Source organism: Corvus brachyrhynchos, unplaced genomic scaffold (assembly GCF_000691975.1).
Source record: "Corvus brachyrhynchos isolate BGI_N302 unplaced genomic scaffold, ASM69197v1 scaffold21, whole genome shotgun sequence".
In the NCBI taxonomy this organism is placed as follows: domain Eukaryota; kingdom Metazoa; phylum Chordata; class Aves; order Passeriformes; family Corvidae; genus Corvus; species Corvus brachyrhynchos.
In genome coordinates, this window is record NW_008236924.1 from 839,581 (window position 1) to 854,339 (window position 14,759).

At 51.0% G+C, this 14,759-nt stretch overlaps 2 protein-coding genes across 4 annotated transcripts in view; one reads left to right on the plus strand and one right to left on the minus strand.

Moving 5' to 3' along the window:
* HMGXB3 (HMG-box containing 3) overlaps positions 1–2,488 on the plus strand; it is a 19,425-nt gene extending 16,937 nt beyond the window's left edge. For all 3 annotated transcript variants that reach the window (XM_008628910.2, XM_017728096.1, XM_017728097.1), the window contains exon 19: positions 556–2,488. In XM_008628910.2, the coding sequence (XP_008627132.1) occupies positions 556–1,026 (471 nt within the window). In that variant the 3' untranslated portion in view covers positions 1,027–2,488. The remainder of the gene's footprint in view (positions 1–555) is intronic.
* Positions 2,489–2,700: 212 nt separating this feature from the next.
* Positions 2,701–14,759, minus strand: part of CSF1R (colony stimulating factor 1 receptor) — a 20,591-nt gene continuing 8,532 nt past the window's right edge. The window contains 16 exon segments of the mRNA XM_008628911.2: positions 2,701–4,267; positions 5,231–5,336; positions 5,922–6,021; positions 6,332–6,443; positions 6,567–6,689; positions 7,441–7,559; positions 7,704–7,804; positions 8,342–8,504; positions 8,668–8,778; positions 9,101–9,205; positions 9,671–9,797; positions 11,225–11,337; positions 11,975–12,165; positions 12,852–12,972; positions 13,227–13,342; positions 14,326–14,515. Coding sequence (XP_008627133.1) covers positions 4,136–4,267; positions 5,231–5,336; positions 5,922–6,021; positions 6,332–6,443; positions 6,567–6,689; positions 7,441–7,559; positions 7,704–7,804; positions 8,342–8,504; positions 8,668–8,778; positions 9,101–9,205; positions 9,671–9,797; positions 11,225–11,337; positions 11,975–12,165; positions 12,852–12,972; positions 13,227–13,342; positions 14,326–14,515 — 2,030 coding nt within the window. The 3' untranslated portion in view covers positions 2,701–4,135.

Consider the following 14,759-nt stretch of genomic DNA (forward strand, 5'->3'; position numbering starts at 1 on the left):
CCGTCCCCGCCCCCCCCCCTTCCACAGGCCAGGGTCACCTTCCACTAGACCAGGTTGCTCAGAGCCCTGTTCAACCTGGCCTTGAACACCACCAGGGGTGAATTTGACCTGATAAGTGTCTCCTGATTTAAGCTCTGCCAGTGAATCACTTCTAAGCATAGCAGAACGTATTGTGTGTTGCCTGGGGCATTGTGTTTGATTAATTGTCCTTAATAGGAGGAGCTGTGCTGGGAAGTGCATTGTAACGGTTCCAGTCATGAACTGTGGAGCACATCACTGATTTTGACACAGCAACTCACTTTCAAACTCCTGCTATTCCTTGAGAAGTGGGACAGGAAGATGGTTCCTAGTGCCTTGGGGTTATCTGAGGGCACACAAGTGAGGGAGGGAGTGTACAGGCCACCTTTGTGGCATTTAGGGGACGCCTGGGTCATTTAGCCCTCCCTCTGTACTGGGTCGTAGTGTTGGTTGGAGTTTGGCCAGCCAATAGTTTTGTCTTCTCAGCTGTGGGGAAGTTACTTGTTGTTCTACCTGGTGTGCGTGTCTCTCCCCCAGTACGTGTCCTGCCCTGAACTGCTGGACCAGCACTACAGCGTAGACATGACGGTGGCTGAGCACTCCCTTCAGCATCCAATCACCAAGTCCTTGGCGCGCCGAATCGTCCACACGGGCTCGGAGCAGAGCAGCCCCTGGGATCCCACAGCTCGGCACCACTGCATCTCCCTGTGCCGCGAGCTGGAGCCGTACGGCGCCATCATCGCCGCCATCGATGACAGCAAAACCAGCAACGTGCGCCAGAGGCCCATCACCTTCGAGAACCCCACGCACTATTACCTCTACAACCGCCTCATGGACTTCCTCACCAGCAGGGAAATCGTGAACAGGCAGATCCAGGAGATCGTGCAGAGCTGCCAGCCGGGGGAGGTGGTGATCCGCGACGCGCTCTACCGGCTCGGGGTGGCCCAGATCAAAACAGAAACAGAAGAGGATGAAGAGGGGAAGCAGGAGGAGGATAGAGGTTGCTGAGTAACAAAACAGCCTGTTGGTGTCTCTCTCTGGTCCTGTGGATGGGTGGGCTGAGCCAGCTTTTGCAGCTGTCTGGCTTGAGGGTTTATTTTTACAGGTTAGAGATGTGATGCTGGTGGCTTTGACTGCTGTTACTGACCAAAGAGCTCTGTGCTTCCATAGCATCGTGATAGCTGCTGCGAGCATGGGTCTGTCACCCCCTTGCACAAGGCTGCAACTGCCTTCAAGGCATGTGATGGACCTGCTGTTCAGGGCTGTGGGATGTTGCTCTCCCTGCAGCTGGAGAGGGAAGAGGAGTTGCTGGTAGCAGGGAGTGTGTGTGGTCAAGCACACACAGGTTTTTTAATTCTGAATCTTGCTTGCTGACTTCTTTGTGCTTATTGGTGGCAGGGCTGGGGGTGTGGGACCAGGCATGAAAGGTAGATGGCTACAAAGATTTCCCCCAAAACATTCTGAATAGGTGAATTTAGGATACTGACTCCTGCTTGGTAATCTTGCAGAGCTCTCATATGCATTGGCTGCAAGGAGTCTTGAGCAGGAGCTGTGCTGCTTTAACGTGCTGTATCTGAGGAGCCTCCCTGGAGGCTGCACACCTGGGTCCAGTATTATGGGTGCTTTGGCTGCAGGAAGTTTCTAGAATTGTTTGTCCCTTCACATGAGCACTAATAATTTAGAAGCCAAAAGGTGCAGTGAGTGGAGTGTGTTCTGTATGGTAAGGTAAGAACTGAGCCCCAGGGCAGCCAAGGGGTTAGAGGGTGGTTTGAGTGCTGTGCAAGGGGTGGCTGTGGAGAGGGGAAGGACACTCAAACACTGTCTGTGGGATCAAGGAGGAATGATGAATGCAGTGTCACCAGAGTGAGCAGGGTTCCATATTCCACCCTCATGGATGTGCTGGGAGAGCTGCACCCACGTGTGCAATCTCATCACTTTGTCAGGTGTCACACCTGCCCTGCCCCTGCTGTCACAGCGCTTGGGGGGTTGGAGGAGTCTCCTGCTGCCCAGGTTGCTTTGTCAGCCCCTTGAAAGGAGTCAGGATGAGACCTCTGCCTCTGCAGCACACCTGAAGAACACCTGGGGCTGCCCGTGCAAAGCTGTGCTGTCATTGCTGCAGCTCCCTTTGGCCATGGCTGGTGGTGAAGCTGTTTGGTGTTTGCTGTGACCTGCAGAGGAGAGAAGCAGGATGCCAGACTGCTAAGTTGCCATCTTGGGAGTTTATTTTGTCTGAGTGAGCAGTGGGGAAGATTCTGAGGCTTGCGGTGTGGTTGAAAACTCCCTTCTGTGAAGGGGAACCTATTGAGTACCGTACTGTTAAAGTAAATGTATTAAGTCTGAGCAAATGCAGTAATCATGGCTTGGGGTTTTTCTGTTAAGAACATTAACTTATTATAAGAGACATTAGTGACTTTTTTCAGTCAATGATAAAGTTTAATAAATTATCTCCAATTTTTGGGGTGAAACTGTGGTCAAGTGACTTGTTCTTTGGTTTTTTTTGTGTGCAAGACCTGCATGGCTTCAGGGGAAAGGGCACAAACACTGCTGAATCTCTTCTGCATTTACCCTGGCATTACACTTCCCCCAGAGACTGCTGCCATGTGCCACATGGTGACTTGTCAGGTGTCCCATCATCACAACTGAAATTACATTCCATTATATCCATGCACAGGGTCTACTTCAGAGCTTTAAAACCTTGCTTTTAATAAGTTTTTCACAACAATGAGTGGTTTTGAGAGCTGGTACTGAGGAACAGAGTTGCAGGGTGAGTGGGTAGGCCAGTGCATCACCCATGCTCTGAGCTCTTCCCCTCTGAGAACAGTCCTTAGAGCCCTGGAAGAGACTCATTTTGTTAAACATCTTATTTTATTTTTTATAATGCTGACAGATAAGAGTTACGTTAGCTTCTCATTTAGTAAGGAGGAATGAATCACTTGGTGTTAGCATAAAACCAGGTTTAAAAGGATCAGAAATGGCCCACAGTGTAATTGCTCAGAGTGTGACAAAGGCCACCTGTGGTGCAGCTGTAGTTTCCCTGAGCCGTCAGTTGCAGTTTGCCTGTACCTGGAATGGAGATCTTTTACCCACCGAGTCAGGTGAAGCTAAGAAGGTTCTTTAGCTACTTCTGGTAGGTACGCAGGACTGGATGGCCAGGGCAGTAGTAAACCTGAGCAAGAGCTAGCTGAGAAATAAGTTGAAGGGCATTAGGCCCTAGCTTATGAAAAAAATCACCTCAGTTGTACTAATAAAGGTACATTTAGGAAATTTAGTACAAGTCTGTAATAGTGACAAAGGCAGTGATTGCTACATGTTCAGTAACTCAGAAGTTCTGTAGGATATGTGTAATACTGATCATTTCCAGACCTCTTTAAGCTGCCATTCTTTCCTGGATTGGGGTTGTGTTCAGTGTTCTCATGGCAGAGCACTGGTTTCTGCTGTATTTTACCTGAGAAAGTACTGTCCCTCTGTCCCATTACTGGGCCACAAGTTCACATAACCCTGGGGTTGGCTCTGTGGCTCACTTCACCCAAACACTCCCTGCAGGTGCATCAGCTGCAGAGAAGTGGGTTGCACGAGGAAGTGTAGGGGTTAATGCATATTTAATGCTATGTAGAAGCTTTACCTATATCTAAACACACTGCAATGTCCAGGGTCAGACTGACAAAGGGAAGAGAGCAGGACCACCAAGAAAAAGAGTGTGTGGAGTAGTTCCAGTGCCAAGACCTATTTCAAGATGTGCTTATAAAACACAAGGGTTCAGTAATGTAATGTAATGTGAGTGACACTTGGAACTGTCTTACTTGGCTGTGACTAGTATTTTTTAAAAAACTCAAAACCCAAACTCCCACAGCCTTCTCTGGGGCATGGGGAGGCAGGTGCTGGGGATCTCTGTGTACCTTGTAGAGATGGAGCCTGTTACTATCCTGACAGCTCTATGCTATGTGTGAGATAAGACTTCAGGGACCCCACGGTGACTCCTTTGCTCTCCTTTTGGTGAGAGAGTTGGCAACACTCACACTTCAGAAAGCACAGAGAAGGCCAAAGCAGAAGGTGTCTGTGTCCTAGGGTGAGCTCTGTGGAGCCAGGACAAGGATCAACCCCAGGGTGAAGGTCCCATCTAACAGAACTGGTAGTTGTTGCCCTTGAGGAGGGGCTGCCCACTCTCCTCTTGCTCGCAGGACTCCTCACAGCAGCCGGAGGTGTCGCAGCCACTGTCTTCCTCAGCACTGGAAGGGAGGTTGGTGTAGTCCTTGAAGGAAAAGGAAGAAGCACAACACCCTGAGTGTGTTTTGGTCCCTTTGATGGTGTATGACCCCTGTTGCCGTGCAGGTGACCAGATGGGGATGTGCTCACTCCACATTACCACCCTTTGCTGTGCCCACAGGGTGTGACTAACGGGCAGGGCAGGCTCGTGCCTATGCTTTGGTGGACAGCTAGTCCTGAGGGGATGCGCAGCAAGTCCAGGGCCATGGGGCAGGGTGCTGTGCTGGTAGTATATCGCTGCCTGTCACTGCTTTGTCCAGCCCTCTCTGGTTATGGTGGGGAGTCAGCCCTTCAGCTGGATGCCTCTCTGCACTTTGCACCAACACTACACTGCTCCCATCAGCTAATGGTAAGGGATATGACACAAAACTTGTTCAGAAGCTGTGTTCATGTCCTCCCCCTTCTCCTCTCCAGAGGTCCTCACCCGCTCTTTATGCACGTCCAGCTCTTTCTGGATGAAGCAGCCTATCTGGTCGAAGGTGGGTCTCCGTGTGGGCTCCAGGCTCCAGCACGCCTGCATGATGCTGTACCTGCAGGGCCAGACAGGGACAAGCTGGTTGCATGGTGCTGCTGGAGGGTCTGCAACCCCAGGCTCTTCCCTGCAGCACTCTGTATGTCAGGGACACGGTACTGAGCAGTCCCTTGTCTTCCTCCGTAGAACCCATGGTGAGTGCATGTGCACTGCTCCAGGGAGTGGTGACCACTGGAGTGGATGGAGCAAACTAATCAACAAGGAGCTTGCCACCAAGACTTCAGGCTTACACTCATTACCCTCCTCTAGCCTACTCAGGCTTGTTATGGTGGGGAGTCAGCCCTTCAGCTGGATGCCTCTCTGCACTTTGCACCAACACTACACTGCTCCCATCAGCTAATGGTAAGGGATATGACACAAAACTTGTTCAGAAGCTGTGTTCATGTCCTCCCCCTTCTCCTCTCCAGAGGTCCTCACCCGCTCTTTATGCACCTCCAGCTCTTTCTGGATGAAGCAGCCTATCTGGTCGAAGGTGGGTCTCCGTGTGGGCTCCAGGCTCCAGCACGCCTGCATGATGCTGTACCTGCAGGGCCAGACAGGGACAAGCTGGTTGCATGGTGCTGCTGGAGGGTCTGCAACCCCAGGCTCTTCCCTGCAGCACTCTGTATGTCAGGGACACGGTACTGAGCAGTCCCTTGTCTTCCTCCGTAGAACCCATGGTGAGTGCATGTGCACTGCTCCAGGGAGTGGTGACCACTGGAGTGGATGGAGCAAACTAATCAACAAGGAGCTTGCCACCAAGACTTCAGGCTTACACTCATTACCCTCCTCTAGCCTACTCAGGCTTGTCTTCTCATAATCATAGAGCCAAAAGCAGCTAACGAAATAGAGAAGAAAACCCCACCAAGTTCAGGAATGTAGACATGTAATGTGAGCGCTCTCATCCTCCTGCCCATAAAGAGGAGATAGTGGATAGACTGCCCCAGGGCTTGTTTTCCTACAGGAGCAAGGAGCAGCCTGGTAGGATCCAGCCTTAACCTCAAGGCAGACACTTGGGAACAGCAGGCAGAGCTGTGGACAAGGTCCCTGTGTCGTGTCCCTGCCTGTTGCCATGAGGCAGCTCCAGCCACGCGGTCACTGCTGTGTGAATCTCAGCACATCCACTCACATTTCCAAGGGAGCGAAGTCAGGCCTGGCCATCTGGTACCCCTGCTTCACCATGCTGTAGAACTTGCTGTTCACCACCATGCCAGGATACGGGCTCTTCCCTGTGACAGGAACAGAAGCAGAGGTGGCTCTCAGACCACAGTGTTCAATACTCCAGCCTTGAGGGTGGGAAGAGGCAGCCTGGAGCATTGCCTGAGCCACTGTTACCCAGGGAGCTGAGTTAGAGAAAATGATGTGGGATTCTTCGTCTTAAATGCTCCCTCTGAAAACACAACACAGTGTTTTATAGCCCTGATAAACCTAGATTTTGGTCAGCCTTCCTCCTTTCTTGGAAATTTTTTCTGCAGACACATTAGGCCAGTAGTGAGCCATGGAAAACAAAAGAGGTTTGCAAGCTCGAGTCTTTCTTACCGAGGGAGAAGATCTCCCAGAGCAGGATGCCATAAGACCACACATCACTCTGCACTGTGTAAATGCAGTCAAAGATGCTCTCTGGGGCCATCCATTTCACGGGCAGGCGAGCCTGGAAGAGCAGAGAGTCCTGCAGACTGGGACACACTGGCAGCTTATGCTGCACCCTGTCTGTCCTTCATGCTCCAGCCCCCCTACCCTTGTACCTTCTCTTGTGCCCATTTTAATTACTTACATTGCCTTTCACAACATAATTGGAGTCATTCATGATGTCCCGGGCCAGGCCAAAGTCACAGATCTTGGCTACACGTCCATCTGATATGAGCACGTTCCTGGCTGCTAAGTCACGGTGGATGCACTGGGGAGAAGAGAGCACAACTGAGACCCAGCCACTGGCCCCCAGCAGTCCCAAAAAATTCCCTACAGCCCAGGCCTGCCACCAAAACAATGCTTGTAGGGGCAAGGGAAACATGTACTGCTTGAAGAGCCCCTGTCTGAGGCACCAGGTCATGTACAAGCCACGGGCTCTTTTTCAAGCACTTCATTTGTGGTGTTAAGACACTGCGACATTTCATGCCCCCTCCTTTAATCACTCACGGGGCTGTCATCTTCCCCACAGGAGGAGGCTCAGAAGCTTGGGCTGTTGACACTGTGTCCTCATCTCTGAAACAGACACAGTGTGACTGACAGCCTGAGCCAGCTCTGGCAGACAGCTCAACGGCCACTTTCAGTTCCTTGTCCCTGGGGCAGCAGGGACGCTGCCAAAGCGAGAAAGCTTCACAACAAGGTTCCTGACCTCGTGTAAAAGCAGGGGAGAAAATGTTGAGACCAGCATGAAGCACAGCCCTGGGTTCCCTCTGTAACACTGCCCTGCCATGACGGCCGTGGAAGACAAAGGCTCTGACAGGAACACCAGACACCAGGGCCCAGCCTGTCTGGACCCAACAGACAGAGCAGAGAGGCCCATTTCCAGCAGCAGCTTGCTTGAGCTTGGCTACCCCATCCAAAGACATCCCAAGCCTTCTGCAGCCAGGATGGGTGGCTCCTGCTTGGCTGGACTGGTGTTTCCCACGTGGTGTGCTGGGGACAGTGGTTCTCTTGGCACTCACGTTCTTTGATGCGAGGAATGCCATGCCCTGGGCCACCTGGCTGGAGAACTGTAGCAGGTCAGAGAGATTGAGGGGACGGAGATCCTCCCTGGCTTCATCTTCTTCCTCTGAGCTTCTCCCTGAAATTCAAAGCAGAGATTTAGACTTGCTGCAAAGCTGGCGAGTAACACAAACTGTGGTGTGCTGTGATTCCCAGAGCTAAACCAGACAGGATGGCCAAAAGAAAGAAATCATGAAATCCCAGAAATAAGCCTTTGACTCACCCCTGGCTTGCGCAGAATCTGATGCTGCTGAAGATGATGATGATGGCACAGGCCTCATTTCAACATATGTTTCCAAACCCTGGCTTGAGAAGCCACTGTCACTGAGTGAGAAGCACCAGAGAGGGGGGCAGACTGTTAGAACCCTCCAGCAGTACCTTCTGCCCTGCTCCATCTCCACCAAGAGGAGAAACCACTTCCCTGCCTGCAGAAGGTGACTTAAAGGCTTAAAGGCAAAGGTAATGTGGAAGCTGATTCAGAAAGGGGACCTGGGCCCCCTGTGTTATGGGGCTCCAAGGACTGCTCCCCTTTTTTTAAGTTCTTGGCTGATGGGGAGCAGTCAGCTTCATCCTAGAAAACCCATGTGCCCAATAGTGCAGGAAGCTAAAGTTTTGGTTCTGAATTGTGGAAGGACAGACTGGGCTGAAACCTGGATTTATTGCGGGATATTCAATGACTGCTGTCAAAGTCTTCGAAAAACTTGCAACTATAACCAGCTCTGAACACATACAACCCCAGTGGCTTTTACATCCTGGCATCGACCTTGATCTCTCCCCAGCACAGTGCTCTGCATGCTTCTCCCAACGAGTACCCAGGCCCAGCATTGCTCAGCCCTGCAGCCACCCGAGCTCTGCTCCTACCTGCGGATGTATTTTTTCTCTAGCTCAATGTTTTTGTAATCAGCAGCACTGTCTAAAGAGGTGTCCAGGGCAGAATCCTGGATAATTATGGATTCAGCCTTCTTCCGCAGGAAATTCAGCAGGTCTCCATAGCGACAGTACTCGGTGATGACAAGGATTGGGCCTGGCAGAGCAGCAGAAAGGGTTCATTAAGGAGCGATGTTACTGTGACCTGTCCTGGGATTGCTTTCCCTGGGAGGGCAGCAGAATCCGCACAGCTCACGCTGCGCCTCAGAGGAGGGGCCATGGCAGGGGTCTGGGGGGGCAGCAGGGCTGGGGGATCCTACCTCCACAGGTACATGCTCCCAGCAGGTTAACAATGTTCTCGTGGTGTCCCAAGTGACTCATGATCTTCAGCTCAGACATGAGAGCCTCCTGCTCGTCCGTGTCTGCTGATGCTGCAAGGTGAGAGAAGGACTGTGTGAAGGAGTGAGGGAGGGACAAGGAGGAGATTAAGGGAGAGGACAGAGAAAGATGTTGACAGAGTTATGGAACAAAAGGAGGAGACACACTTCGAGTGAAAACTGCATCCTCTAACTGTGCCTCTGGCCTCCCCTGTCCACAAAAACGACAGTAATGTGATTCCAGCACCTGGTACTTGGCATAGAAACATCTTTAAAACATAGCTGTGGCAGCCTGGGAGCACCAACATGTGTTGAACACACACTACATCCTGCCCAGATGGAGGATTTCAGCCCTTGCAAGTTGCTCTGTGCTTACACTTTAGCATCTTCACAGCCACTTTGAGCACTGAATCTTCTTTGCCCAGCCCAAAAGCTGTGGCTTCTACCACTTTTCCAAAGGCTCCTGCTCCAAGAGTTTTTCCTGCAGAGAGAAGAAAAAAGGGCTTTTAAGATATGTTATAGAAAAAGACTGAGCAGTTGTCCTACATGCAGCCTTGAGCCTGCTGGGCTCACACAAGATGACATATCCCTTAGTCAGGAGCCGGCAAACATCTGTGGGGAACTCTACTGTGAGCAAAGATGGTGAGTAAGAGGCCATCTCCAAACTTCGCCTCACCAGCTCTGTGCCTTAGGAATGACTCCACATGCAAGAGGAGGGACATGATCCCTGCAGCCTTCCTTGGAGCAAAGGAGGAGGGAGGGAGCCTACACCCTACCACTTGCCACCCTGCGTGGAAGGGGGCAGCAAGGCCTGGTTTAGGATGCTGCCAGAATGTCTGGGTGTAGTTTTGGATATTGCCCAGAGCTTTGGCTCTGACCCTTGGAGCGTTTCAGCTCTGTGATGAGCTTCATGCCACCAAGGCAAGAAGCAGGGAAGGTTTCTTACCAAACTGGAGGTTATTCCTGGGAAACTCCCATTTTTCATTGTACGGCAGCTGAGTGGGATCGATAAAGATGTAGTTATTGCCTTCACAGGCCTCAATGATCTTCCACCGCACCTGGTACTTGGGTTTCTGTAAGGAAGAGACTCCAGTTATTCAGTGTTCCCCAAGTTGGGAGGGTTCTTCAGCCCCAGCATCCACTCAAGCTCACTCTGCAGGCACAGAGGGAAGATACAGACTTCAGCCCATCAAGTATCTTTTCAACCTGGACTGAGTGAGAGAGGCTTTTTCTGGACAGCCTGGTCTCTTTGCAGTTATGAAGTCCCCCCAAGTCATCCCCTATGACTGAGGGAGGCTCTCTTGCCACTAGAAGCAGCCTGTTGCCATCATTTGGGATGGCAGAGCTGGGAGATGCAGCACGTCCCACCAGAGCAGCGGCTGACAGTGCCCAGCTGGTGCTGGAGGGAGATGTCCCCACTGTGTCTCCTTCCTCGGTCCTCTGGCTGCTGAGCACAGCAGAACAGTGGAGCTGGTCCTGCCCCACTTCCCTTACAGGGGTAAAATAAAAAAGGAGAAAGAGAAGTAAGAATTTCTCTTTTCCAAGAATGTCATGGCAGAAGTAACCAGGCAAGGCAGAGAAGCAGTGCAGGAGTCTTTGAGCAGAGAAGGCTGGTACTTGTCTGAGATAGGTAACCATGTTATTTATAGCCATGTCCTGCTTCTCTGGGGCTTGCAAGCCCTTCCAAAAAGCTATTTGCTTCACATTTGTGCTTACACATTGATCTATCTTTCTGTGTCTCTCGACCACTGTCCAAAGGCAGCTCTGCCTGCTAAGCTGTAGGTGCTTGTCTGAGAGAGGGCTCTGATGGATCTTCTGACAACCAGCACCAGAACTTTGCTGCAAAATTTTCAGCCTTGATAGGCTGTCAAAGGAAGGGTGCCAAAAGGGAGAGATGAAAACCAGATTTTCACCCACTGATGAAGCAGAGGTGGCTACTGATTGGTTCAGTTTGTGGAAAAAACAGAGAAGGATTCCAAATGCTGGAAATGAGCCTTGCAGAGAAAATGGGGCAAGTTCTTATATAAAAATAGTGACCAAGTCTTCCTGGAAACAAACTTCTTCTAACATCATCCTGTTTCCCCATAAAACCAGTTTATTATAAAGCAGCGAGGAGAACAAAAAGTAGATGCAAACTGCAAACCACTTTTTTTCCTCCCTTAATTCAGTCCGTAGATTCATGGGACCAGAGCAAAACCAGCTGCAATTGACAGCGCAGAGTGAGCACCTTTGTCTGACACCAAACAATAGCCACACGGACCTCTGGGCTACCAGACTGAAGGACCAGGGCAGGAGAGATATTAATACACTGGGTTGGGTGCATGAGCTTTGTCCTGCCCAGGAAACTCCAGGGGGAAGCTGAGAGGCAGGGGAGGTGAAGGAGGCAGCTTGCCTGGTGCCTCCAAGCTGAATGGTCCCTGCCCTGGCTGACAGCAGAGGCTGTGTGGCCTCTGAGACCAGGCAGCCCTTGCAGCCCTTGCCCTGCAACAGGGAGTCTGACCTGGTTGTACTTGTAGAGCAGGAGGAGGAGTAGGAGGAGCAGCAGCACCAATGCACCTATGCAGGTGGACAGAACAGGGCTGAAGAGCTTGTTTGGAAGGGCCATGACACTCCCTGGAAGAGGGAAAAAAAAAAACCCAGAGAATCAGTAAACATCCTTATTTCAATCCCGGAAAAAAAAAAACCAGAGAATCAGTAAACATCCTTATTTCAATCCCAGCTCTGGGAGCATTTTGCCCAGCTATTCACTTCAGCTTCCCCTGTATGCAACACTGCCCTCAGGACACCCTTTTGGGAGCTGCTGCGAGCTGAGGGAAGTTCTTGATGCCAAACTCAAGGCTGCAATGGTTCCCCTCATGCACCCCAATTTCGACACAACCAGCACCAGGTGCAGCTCAGACAAACTGGTGACCAAGATCTGTGCAGCAAGAACAGGCCCACCAAAAGATGCAGCCCCTGTACTTTGGTGGGCTGAGAAACTGCTGGATGCACCGTGCCCTGGAGCTGAGCCCTGCAGTTATGAGATGTTCGTGGTGTGGCTCAGCCTTTGGCCCCAGGCTATAACCCAGCCAGAAATTCCCACATGGCTCCTAGGACTGGTGAATGCCAAAGCCTCACATCTGTGAGGATAAAGGGCTTGTGGAATCTGTTCCAGCTCTCTTGCAAGACAGTGGGGATATATATATAGAACGCAACCCCAAAGTCCCCAAATTCTCCCCCACTCTGCCAACTCTGTCAGTTTGTATCTTACGGGTGATGGTGAGTGAGTGAAACATGTCAGAGGTGTTCCCTTCCCCGTTAATGGCCATGCAGCAGAAGGTGAAATTGTCACCCAGCTCCTGGAAGAGGATGGTGCTCTCCACCTCCATCTCTTGGAAGGGCAACATATTCACCACCTGGGGTCTGGAGTCATTCCGTATCAGTCTGTAGTCCTCACTGTACCTGCAGGGATGGCAAGAGGAGGCAATGAGTGCTCCTCTGCAGCACAGCAGCTCACAGCTGAGTGGGTGCCTGTGTCACACTACAGAGGAGACACAGGGAATTAGGGTTGCAGCTCTGTGAGGTGTGTTACTCTCTGCCCAGTTAAAGATGTCTCCCTGAACACCACAGCCCTGCACAGACAGAGCCCTGACTGCCTTTATGTGGCTCAGCAGTGTTCTGCCATCAGTCCCTTCAGTGGGGCTGATCCTGAGACACAACAGCCCTGTCCAGGCAGCTGCAGTTGCTTCCCATGACTGTAGCTCAGTTAACCTGTGCTCTGCAGAGCCTCAGACCTGTGGAGGTCCCAGAAAGATGACTGGACCAGCCAGGATATACCTCTACAGCAACATACACCAGGGCATTTCTCCAAGGGATCCACGTGTTCCTCAGAAAAGCATAGGGAGAACATGAATCACAGGTGGATGATCTCTTCAACCTCAGGACTTTAGGAATAGAAAGTGGTCCCTCTTCGCAGGCAGTCCCCAGGAACCTCTTTTTCAGCAGAACAACATCCCTGTTGCTGTTACTGGACAGGCTCTGCTGTATGGCCTGCCCGGGAGCCCACGCTCAGCGAATGCCAGCACAGCAAGGGCAGGGGCACAGCTCGGAGGTGCTCAGTCAGTTCTCACCTCTAGGGCAGTTCTCACCTGTCCGAGTGAACGGGGCACTGGTACCACTCGATGCGTGGGGCAGGGTACCCGATGGCCATGCACTGAAGGATGCTGGAGTCATTGGCTGGCACTTTGATTTTGCAGACCCTTGGAGAAGCTGTTGGGGAAGTCACATAAAAAGTGAATGCTGTGACCAGAGGAAGAGCACATCCCCCATGCTCTGGTTTACTTTCCATGTGTGCAACAATAAACCAGAAGGAGCCCCTGTGCTAAACACAGGCAGGTTTAGGCTGGGTCTGTGTGTCCTGTGGGTGCTGAGCTGGAAACAGCCTGGTACCCCAACCAACTTTTTTTGCTAGCTGGGAAGCAGCCCCAGGGGCAAGCAGGGTGAAAGAATGGGCAAGCACTTACATTTCAGAGAGATACTGAATGTAACTGATTCATTGGTCACATTGTTGAGGGCATGAAACGTGTAGAACCCTCCCTCTCCTTCCTTCAGGCGGTTCAGGAAGAGTGTGCTGTTGTACCTGCTCACAGAGAGAAACACTGTGAAGAACACACAGGCCTTGCTCAGTGAGATTCTGCTGCTTCCTGTGCTCTGGAGCAGTGAACAGTTCCAGCACTAATCCCAGCCCCTCAGGGAGCCTGCTAGTTGCTTCTTCAGGGGAAGCAGGGAGGGACCAATCTTCCTTAGAGGAAACACCTTTTGCCACCAAGTGCACTTCAGCACTTCTGAAAGGCTACAGGTGGGTGAATGCTCAGAAATAATTTAACATGTAAATCATTACCTTTCAAGGATAAGGGGATGCTGGTTCTTCTGCCTTTGGCAGAATGAGTTACTCCATGAAGATGTGCTCCCTAGTAGCCACTCCCCTCTGCCCCCTGCCCATTTCTCAACCCCCAGTGCAAGAAGTTCACCCTAAAGCCATAATTTTTGCCAAGTGGCACAATTCCTCTTGTAGATTGTTTTTTGTTTCTAAGAAAATGAAAGGGGAATTGCCAAACACCCCAACAAATGGAATGTTTTTCTTTCAGTCTCCTCTTGGTCTCAGCTGGCTGTAGGCTTTGGAAGAGCACACCTGTGCCCTCTGTTAGGTTATATTCACATAACAATGTTTGTGACTTCTCTTGGTGTGGCGCTCTCAGTGCCTCTCAGTGCACACTCTCTCAACCTCAGAGCAGTGAGGGAATTAAGTTTTTTGTACTGTTCGTCCACTCCTGAAATTTCTTCTGGCAAGGAGAGTGCAGACTTGAACAACCAGATCACAAATGTGATACTAACTTCCACAAGGCTGTCTAAAGAGAAGGCTGCCAAGTTAGAGAAGGGTGGTGTCCCCCTTGATCTGATTATACTGTGGTTTGCTAACAATACTGGAAAGAGAAGATAGAAATGCAGAACAGTTTCCCTCTTTGAAACCAGAGAGTTTTCTGTAGAATGGGGCCTGCCTGTCTCAAGGAAAGCTCTCTTGGAAACATGCCACAGCCAGTATAGAAGACAAAGAGCACGTACCAGTTGTTTCCAGAGATCATTTGGCCCTTGAATATGGTGGGTTTAGAGTTCTTCAAGGGATTCGTGTGTTCCCAGACCCACTGGAGAAGTTTTGGGTAAGCCTTAATGTGGACCTGCAGCTTCAGACTCTCGCCCAGAGCAACCTCCTGGCTGGTGGCTTGCCCTGGGATCAGGTGCACGTAACCTCTCTCTGCAGGATGGAGGAGAGCATGACCGTCAGCAGGCGTGTCCAGAGACCTGGAATAAGCTTATGCCATCTCCATAAAGGGATCATTATTGGAAAGAGCAGCCCCATCTGGGAGACTGCAGGAGGGAATGAAATATTACACAGATATGTTGCCAAAGGAATACTTTTAAATGACTTCTTTGTCATGGCACCTTGGATTACACTGCCTGAGGAGGGCTAGAAAATCTTAGTGAAGTCTCACAGGGAA